Source organism: Salmo trutta, unplaced genomic scaffold (assembly GCF_901001165.1).
Source record: "Salmo trutta unplaced genomic scaffold, fSalTru1.1, whole genome shotgun sequence".
Classification (NCBI taxonomy): Eukaryota; Metazoa; Chordata; class Actinopteri; order Salmoniformes; family Salmonidae; genus Salmo; species Salmo trutta.
Window position 1 is genome coordinate 742,902 of NW_021822308.1, and position 9,635 is coordinate 752,536.

The window sequence follows — 9,635 nt, forward strand, 5'->3', positions numbered from 1 at the left end:
TGAAAAGAATAATGGGTAAATGTTGTACAATCCAGGTGTGCAAAGCTCTTAGAGATTTACCCAGAAAGACTCACAGCTGTAATCACTGCAAAAGGTGATTCGAACATGTATTGACTCAGGGGTGTGAATACTTATGTAAATGAGATAATTCTGTATTTCATTTTCAAAGAATTTGCAAAGAAATCTAAAAACCGTGTTTTCACTGTCATTATGGGGTAAATAACGTCCACTTGACATAGTGTCGTCCTCCACGTGTCGCAATGGGATTTGATAAGCTATTAGCGGCCGTTGCTATATCAACGGTGTGACGACCTAACGCTTCGAATTTCAAAATTACATTCTTTTCATCCCCGCTATGTAAACAAAGTTGATTTCCTCAACAATTTCACTGCTTAAAATAGTTTTGTTTAGCTAATAAGATGAAAACATTACTTCAAACGACTTTTGTTATGGATTTCATGATGTTGAAACGTTGTCTTAAACGTTGCTATGTTTTCTGAAATAGCAAAGCGTGTAATCTGCTTGACACGTTGTTACTTACCTTACAGACCAGGAAGTCAGCTCATTTCCTCTCCATTCATATACAAGTCTGTTTGATTCATACACTGGCTTGTCTGGCTGTCATGCATTTATTTAGAGATTTCCCTGGTCTGTCTTCTCTGAGATAATAATTATAACAATAATATTTCAGTTAGTTCTCTATGATGGTTGTTGTATATGTCACATAGCTCATTAGCATTACCCTCGTGGTGTAATATATATGAATGTACTGTAGGTCCTAGGATACAACAATGATTAATGTTGAACTAACAAAATACCATCAAGGGATACCTTACAGTTTACAACAATCAACACCTCATGAAACAGCTGTTTTTCCCCCCCCCCAGACCTCAAAAGTGGTCTTCTGATGTGGTTAAAGCATTTTTCTGGACTTATAACATACATTATTTTGGTACTTTTATTCAAAAAAAAAAGTGTGAATTTTTGTGATAACCTGGAAAAATCAAACAGAGAAAACAGAATTAGAGGAGAAAATCGAATGGGTTAACTGCCTTGTTCAGGGGCAGAACGACAGATTTTTACCTTGTCGGCTCGGGGATTTGATCTAGCAACCTTTCGGTTACTAGTCCAACGCTCTAACCACTAGGCTACCTGCTGCCCACGTGAGCTTGCTTCAGCTGTCAAAACATATTGTATGGTAGTGGATATGTGGTAAATATACACTGCTCAAAAAAATAAAGGGAACACTTAAACAACACATCCTAGATCTGAATGAAATAAATAATCTTATTAAATACTTTTTTATTTACATAGTTGAATGTCATGACAACAAAATCACACAAAAATAATCAATGGAAATCCAATTTATCAACCCATGGAGGTCTGGATTTGGAGTCACACTCAAAATTAAAGTGGAAAACCACACTACAGGCTGATCAAACTTTGATGTAATGTCCTTAAAACAAGTCAAAATGAGGCTCAGTAGTGTGTGTGGCCTCCACGTGCCTGTATGACCTCCCTACAACACCTGGGAATGCTCCTGATGAGGTGGTGGATGGTCTCCTGAGGGATCTCCTCCCAGACCTGGACTAAAGCATCCGCCAACTCCTGGACAGTCTGTGGTGCAACGTGGTGTTGGTGGATGGAGCGAGACATGATGTCCCAGATGTGCTCAATTGGATTCAGGTCTGGGGAACGGGCGGGCCAGTCCATAGCATCAATTCCTTCCTCTTGCAGGAACTGCTGACACACTCCAGCCACATGAGGTCTAGAATTGTCTTGCATTAGGAGGAACCCAGGGCCAACCGCACCAGCATATGGTCTCACAAGGGGTCTGAGGATCTCATCTCGGTACCTAATGGCAGTCAGGCTACCTCTGGCGAGCACATGGAGGGCTGTGCGGCCCCCCAAAGAAATGCCACCCCACACCATGACTGACCCACCGCCAAACCGGTCATGCTGGAGGATGTTGCAGGCAGCAGAACGTTCTCCACGGCGTCTCCAGACTCTGTCACGTCTGTCACGTGCTCAGTGTGAACCTGCTTTCATCTGTGAAGAGCACAGGGCGCCAGTGGCAAATTTGCCAATCTTGGTGTTCTCTGGCAAATGCCAAACGTCCTGCACGGTGTTGGGCTGTAAGCACAACTCCCCACCTGTGGACGTCGGGCCCTCATACCACCCTCATGGAGTCTGTTTCTGACCGTTTGAGCAGACACATGCACATTTGTGGCCTGCTAGAGGTCATTTTGCAGGGCTCTGGCAGTGCTCCTCCTGCTCCTCCTTGCACAAAGGCGGAGGTAGCGGTCCTGCTGCTGGGTTGTTGCCCTCCTACGGCCTCCTCCACGTCTCCTGATGTACTGGCCTGTCTCCTGGTAGCGCCTCCATGCTCTGGACACTACGCTGACAGACACAGCAAACCTTCTTGCCACAGCTCGCATTGATGTGCCATCCTGGATGAGCTGCACTACCTGAGCCACTTGTGTGGGTTGTTGACTCCGTCTCATGCTACCACTAGAGTGAAAGCACTGCCAGCATTCAAAAGTGACCAAAACATCAGCCAGGAAGCATAGGAACTGAGAAGTGGTCTGTGGTCACCACCTGCTGAACCACTCCTTAATTGGGGGTGTCTTGCTTATTGCCTATAATTTCCACCTGTTGTCTATTCCATTTGCACAACAGCATGTGAAATTTATTGTCAATCAGTGTTGCTTCCTAAGTGGACAGTTTGATTTCACACAAGTGTGATTGACTTGGAGTTACATTGTGTTGTTTAAGTGTTCCCTTTATTTTTTTGAGCAGTGTAGAATACAACAGAAGCTGAAGAAGTTCAGAAGTTCAGTAGCAGTAAGTTCAGTAACAGTCTGCTATATATTTTAGCACATCAATTATGAACAATCATAGATCTATGCCTCTGAGAAATGTACTGTGACTAAAACTGGGCTGGGACATGCTTCCAATGGTTCTGTCCAACACCTGGTACCAGTGTAGTAGTTTAGGAGGGGGGGTACGCTTCCAATAGTTCTGTCCAACACCTGGTACCAGTGTAGTAGTTTAGGAGGGGGGGAGGGTACGCTTCCAATGGTTCTGTCCAACACCTGGTACCAGTGTAGTAGTTTAGGAGGGGGGTACGCCTCCAATGGTTCTGTCCAACACCTGGTACCAGTGTAGTAGTTTAGGAGGGGGGGGGGGGTACGCTTCCAATGGTTCTGTCCAACACCTGGTACCAGTGTAGTAGTTTAGGAGGGGGGTACGCCTCCAATGGTTCTGTCCAACACCTGGTACCAGTGTAGTAGTTTAGGAGGGGGGGGGGGGGGGTACGCCTCCAATGGTTCTGTCCAACACCTGGTACCAGTGTAGTAGTTTAGGAGGGGGAGGGGGGGGGTACGCTTCCAATGGTTCTGTCCAACACCTGGTACCAGTGTAGTAGTTTAGGAGGGGGGGAGGGTACGCTTCCAATGGTTCTGTCCAACACCTGGTACCAGTGTAGTAGTTTAGGAGGGGGAGGGGGGGGGGTACGCTTCCAATGGTTCTGTCCAACACCTGGTACCAGTGTAGTAGTTTAGGAGGGGGGGGTACGCTTCCAATGGTTCTGTCCAACACCTGGTACCAGTGTAGTAGTTTAGGAGGGGGGGGGTACGCTTCCAATGGTTCTGTCCAACACCTGGTACCAGTGTAGTAGTTTAGGAGGGGGAGGGGGGGGTACGCTTCCAATGGTTCTGTCCAACACCTGGTACCAGTGTAGTAGTTTAGGAGGGGGAGGGGGGGGTACGCTTCCAATGGTTCTGTCCAACACCTGGTACCAGTGTAGTAGTTTAGGAGGGGGAGGGGGGGGTACGCTTCCAATGGTTCTGTCCAACACCTGGTACCAGTGTAGTAGTTTAGGAGGGGGGGGGGGAGGTACGCTTCCAATGGTTCTGTCCAACACCTGGTACCAGTGTAGTAGTTTAGGAGGGGGGGTACGCTTCCAATGGTTCTGTCCAACACCTGGTACCAGTGTAGTAGTTTAGGAGGGGGGGTACGCTTCCAATGGTTCTGTCCAACACCTGGTACCAGTGTAGTAGTTTAGGAGGGGGAGGGGGGGGTACGCTTCCAATGGTTCTGTCCAACACCTGGTGCCAGTGTAGTAGTTTAGGAGGGGGGGGGGGGTACGCTTCCAATGGTTCTGTCCAACACCTGGTACCAGTGTAGTAGTTTAGGAGGGGGGGGGGGGTACGCTTCCAATGGTTCTGTCCAACACCTGGTACCAGTGTAGTAGTTTAGGAGGGGGGGGGGTACGCTTCCAATGGTTCTGTCCAACACCTGGTACCAGTGTAGTAGTTTAGGAGGGGGGGGGGGGGGGGTACGCTTCCAATGGTTCTGTCCAACACCTGGTACCAGTTTAGTAGTTTAGGAGGTGGGGTACGCTTCCAATGGTTCTGTCCAACACCTGGTAGTAGTTTAGGAGGGGGGGGGTACGCTTCCAATGGTTCTGTCCAACACCTGGTACCAGTGTAGTAGTTTAGGAGGGGGGGGGTACGCTTCCAATGGTTCTGTCCAACACCTGGTACCAGTGTAGTAGTTTAGGAGGGGGGGGGGGGGGTACGCTTCCAATGGTTCTGTCCAACACCTGGTACCAGTGTAGTAGTTTAGGAGGGGGAGGGGGGGTACGCTTCCAATGGTTCTGTCCAACACCTGGTACCAGTGTAGTAGTTTAGGAGGGGGGGTACGCTTCCAATGGTTCTGTCCAACACCTGGTACCAGTGTAGTAGTTTAGGAGGGGGAGGGGGGGGGTACGCTTCCAATGGTTCTGTCCAACACCTGGTACCAGTGTAGTAGTTTAGGAGGGGGGGGGGGTACGCTTCCAATGGTTCTGTCCAACACCTGGTACCAGTGTAGTAGTTTAGGAGGGGGGGTACGCTTCCAATGGTTCTGTCCAACACCTGGTACCAGTGTAGTAGTTTAGGAGGGGGGGGGGGGGGGGTACGCTTCCAATGGTTCTGTCCAACACCTGGTACCAGTGTAGTAGTTTAGGAGGGGGGGGGGTACGCTTCCAATAGTTCTGTCCAACACCTGGTACCAGTGTAGTAGTTTAGGAGGGGGAGGGGGGGTACGCTTCCAATGGTTCTGTCCAACACCTGGTACCAGTGTAGTAGTTTAGGAGGGGGGGGGGGGGGGTACGCTTCCAATGGTTCTGTCCAACACCTGGTACCAGTGTAGTAGTTTAGGAGGGGGAGGGGGGGTACGCTTCCAATGGTTCTGTCCAACACCTGGTACCAGTGTAGTAGTTTAGGAGGGGGGGGGGGGTACGCTTCCAATGGTTCTGTCCAACACCTGGTACCAGTGTAGTAGTTTAGGAGGGGGGGGGGGGTACGCTTCCAATGGTTCTGTCCAACACCTGGTACCAGTGTAGTAGTTTAGGAGGGGGGGGGGGGGTACGCCTCCAATGGTTCTGTCCAACACCTGGTACCAGTGTAGTAGTTTAGGAGGGGGGGTACGCTTCCAATGGTTCTGTCCAACACCTGGTACCAGTGTAGTAGTTTAGGAGGGGGGGGGGTACGCTTCCAATGGTTCTGTCCAACACCTGGTACCAGTGTAGTAGTTTAGGAGGGGGGGGGTTACGCCTCCAATGGTTCTGTCCAACACCTGGTACCAGTGTAGTAGTTTAGGAGGGGGAGGGGGGGTACGCTTCCAATGGTTCTGTCCAACACCTGGTACCAGTGTAGTAGTTTAGGAGGGGGGGGGTACGCTTCCAATGGTTCTTTCCAACACCTGGTACCAGTGTAGGAGGGGGGGGGGGGTACGCTTCCAATGGTTCTGTCCAACACCTGGTACCAGTGTAGTAGTTTAGGAGGGGGAGGGGGGGGGTACGCTTCCAATGGTTCTGTCCAACACCTGGTACCAGTGTAGGAGGGGGGGGGGGGTACGCTTCCAATGGTTCTGTCCAACACCTGGTACCAGTGTAGTAGTTTAGGAGGGGGAGGGGGGGTACCCTGACTGGGATTCAAACCCTGGTCCCTGTGACTGTCATTTCAAAACTATTATACTGTCGCGATCCTCGCTATATGACCCACGTTACAAGTAGGTTCACCCTATTGGCACAATGCGTAGGGGGTTTGTCTTTCACACCAGAGACACAGGTTCTAAAAGGCTGAAATCTCTTGTGGTGAGGTGTGTTGAGGTGTGTTGTGAGGTTGTGTTGTGTTGTGAGGTTGTGTTGAGGTTGTGGTGTGTTGTGTTGAGGTGTGGTGTGTTGTGTTGAGGTGTGTTGTGAGGTGAGATGTGAGGTTGTGTTGTGTTGAGGTGTGTTGTGGTGAGGTTGTGTTGTGAGGTTGTGAGGTTGTGTTGAGGTGTGTGGGAGGTTGTGTTGAGGTGAGATGTGTTGTGTATTGAGGTTGTTGTGGTGGTATTGAGGTTGTTGTGGTGGTGTTGAGGTTGTTGTGGTGAGGGTGTTTACTGTTGTAACAAATGGTCCATATTTTAGTGTTCATCATGATGATTGTATTTCCGTTATACAGTTAACTGTTGTTACTGTGTGTGTTCCCTCCAGGAGCAGACCCTGGGTCAGTTACTACACATCCTGTCTCAGGATTCAGAGGGCTTCCCCAGACGTGCTGTGGTCCAGTTCTTCATCAACTGGCTAAAGACACACCCATCATCCTCCTCCTCCTCGCTGCGTTCTGTCATATCGCTGGGCAGCACTGATCTGGACTGGGAGGTCAAAGTTCACACCCTGGAGCTGGTTGAGCTCCTGATGGAGGAAATACTTCCAGGTCACCAGGAGTCAGAGCTGGGGTCAGCTCCTCCCCCTTACGGTGGCTCTGGAGGGACAAACCTACTAACACACACTGACCTCACACACCCCTACGCTGTGACGCCAAGCCAGCCCTCACCCCTTCTAACACACACCACAACTGACACACACACACCCCCAACACACACATCTGTAGTGTGTGGTCTGTCTCGGTTGGTGGAGCTAGGTGTTGTAACAGCGTTACTCAACGGCCTGTTTGATTGTGACAGACCTGTAGCTTTAAAAGCCTGTAGTCTGTTGCTACGACTACGAGACGTGGTGTGTGTCCCCCGGTCGCTAGGGAAAGGTGCTATGACAACTGACGACGCCACAGCAACCGTTGCCAAGGTGACTTTTGACCTGAGGGGTCAGGTTTGGGAGCGGGAGGTCACGAGGAAGTTACAGGAGAAGAGAGGATCTGGTTGGGTTAAAGAGTCCAGGGAAGTAGGTTGTGATAGGCTGAACAGGAACAGAGTTTCTGATAGGACAGACGGGGCTGGTTCCGAAGCCTGCGATAGGTTGACAGGGAAGAGTGTGTGTGAGGTGCTGTGGTCGTTGGGTCTAGAGGAGAGACAGAGTGTGTTATCACTGAGCAGTGACCATGTCCAGAACTCACCCCTCTCTCTACTGGAGGACATCCTGAACCCTACACACACCTCACACACTGAAGAGGTTATAGTAGACTGTTACTGACCCACACACATCACAAACACTACACACCTTGTTATGGAATAACACCGTTTTATTTGTGATTGTTGTTTCTCCTCTACGTTGACTAGTGAGTACTGTAGTTAGAGTTCTATTGGGACATAACTCTTGATCACCACCTACCAGGAAAATAAATAAAGATTTCAAACCACTGGTGTCAACGTTTTCCTGACTTGGTATGTTGAACAATGTTGAGAGTGAGGAGAGAGCGAGAGAGAGCGAGCCAACGAGGAGAGAGAGCGAGAGAGAGCGAGCCAACGAGGAGAGAGAGCGAGAGAGAGCGAGCCAACGAGGAGAGAGAGCGAGCGAGGAGAGAGCGAGCCAACGAGGAGAGAGAGCGAGAAGAGAGCGAGTGAGAAGAGAGTGAGAAGAGAGTGAGAAGAGAGTGAGAAGAGAGTGAGAAGAGAGTGAGAAGAGAGTGAGAAGAGAGTGAGAAGAGAGTGAGAAGAGAGTGAGAAGAGAGTGAGAAGAGAGCGAGCGAGAAGAGAGCGAGCGAGGAGGGAGAGAGCGAGCGAGGAGGGAGAGAGCGAGCGAGGAGGGAGAGAGCGAGCGAGGAGAGAGAGAGCGAGCGAGGGAGCGAGGAGGGAGCGAGGAGAGAGAGAGCGAGGGAGTGAGCGAGGAGGGAGCGAGCGAGGGAGCGAGCGAGGAGGGAGCGAGCGAGGGAGCGAGCGAGGAGGGAGCGAGCGAGGAGGGAGCGAGCGAGCGAGGAGGGAGCGAGGAGGGAGGGAGCGAGCGAGCGAGGAGGGAGCGAGGAGGGAGCGAGCGAGCGAGGAGGGAGCGAGGAGGGAGCGAGCGAGGAGGGAGGGAGGGAGCGAGCGAGGAGGGAGGGAGCGAGCGAGCGAGGAGGGAGCGAGGGAGCGAGCGAGGGAGGGAGCGAGGAGGGAGGGAGGGAGCGAGCGAGGGAGCGAGCGAGGAGGGAGGGAGCGAGGGAGCGAGCGAGGAGGTAGGGAGCGAGCGAGGAGGGAGCGAGCGAGGAGAGAGAGCGAGCGAGGAGAGAGAGCGAGCGAGGGGAGAGAGAGCGAGCGAGGGGAGAGAGAGCGAGCGAGGGGAGAGAGAGCGAGCGAGGAGGGAGCGAGCGAGGAGGGAGCGAGCGAGGAGAGGGAGCGAGCGAGGGAGCGAGCGAGCGAGGGAGCGAGCGAGGGAGCGAGCGAGGAGGGAGCGAGGGAGCGAGGAGGGAGCGAGCGAGCGAGGAGGGAGCGAGGAGGGAGCGAGCGAGCGAGGAGGGAGCGAGGAGGGAGCGAGGGAGCGAGGAGGGAGCGAGCGAGCGAGGAGGGAGCGAGCGAGCGAGCGAGCGAGCGAGCGAGCGAGGAGGGAGCGAGGGAGGGAGTGAGGGAGGGAGCGAGGGAGGGAGGGAGCGAGGAGGGAGGGAGGGAGCGAGGGAGCGAGCGAGGAGGGAGGGAGCGAGCGAGGAGGGAGCGAGCGAGGAGAGAGAGCGAGCGAGGAGAGAGAGCGAGCGAGGGGAGAGAGAGCGAGCGAGGAGGGAGCGAGCGAGGAGAGGGAGCGAGGAGAGCGAGCGAGGAGGGAGCGAGCGAGGAGAGGGAGCGAGCGAGGAGAGCGAGCGAGTAGGGAGCGAGCGAGCGAGGAGAGGGAGCGAGGAGGGAGCGAGCGAGGAGGGAGCGAGCGAGGAGAGCGAGCGAGCGAGGAGAGTGAGCGAGTAGGGAGCGAGGAGAGCGAGCGAGGAGGGAGCGAGCGAGGAGAGGGAGCGAGCGAGGAGAGGGAGCGAGGAGAGGGAGCGAGGAGGGAGCGAGCGAGGAGAGGGAGCGAGCGAGGAGCGAGGGAGCGAGGAGGGAGCGAGCGAGGAGGGAGCGAGCGAGGAGGGAGCGAGCGAGGAGAGCGAGCGAGGAGGGAGCGAGCGGGGAGGGAGGGAGCGAGCGAGGAGGGAGCGAGCGAGCGAGGAGGGAGCGAGCGAGGAGAGAGGGAGCGAGGAGAGAGGGAGCGAGCGAGCGAGGAGGGAGCGAGGAGAGGAGCGAGGAGGGAGCGAGGAGAGGGGAGCGAGCGAGCGAGGAGGGAGCGAGCGAGCGAGGAGGGAGCGAGGAGAGGGGAGCGAGCGAGCGAGGAGGGAGCGAGGAGAGGGGAGCGAGCGAGCGAGGAGGGAGCGAGCGAGCGAGGAGGGAGCGAGGAGGGAGCGAGGGAGGGAGCGAGGGAGGGAGGGAGGGAG

At 53.6% G+C, this 9,635-nt stretch overlaps 1 protein-coding gene across 4 annotated transcripts in view; it reads left to right on the forward strand.

Annotated features, from left to right (window-relative positions):
* The window catches only part of LOC115181686 (BRCA1-associated ATM activator 1), a 60,025-nt gene extending 52,396 nt beyond the window's left edge, over positions 1-7,629 (forward strand). For 2 of the 4 annotated variants that reach the window (XM_029743517.1, XM_029743518.1), the window contains exon 13: positions 6,527-7,629. In XM_029743517.1, the coding sequence (XP_029599377.1) occupies positions 6,527-7,462 (936 nt within the window). In that variant the 3' untranslated portion in view covers positions 7,463-7,629. The remainder of the gene's footprint in view (positions 1-6,526) is intronic. The other 2 variants (XM_029743516.1, XM_029743519.1) reach the window with 1 other exon arrangement.
* Positions 7,630-9,635: the final 2,006 nt, after the last annotated feature.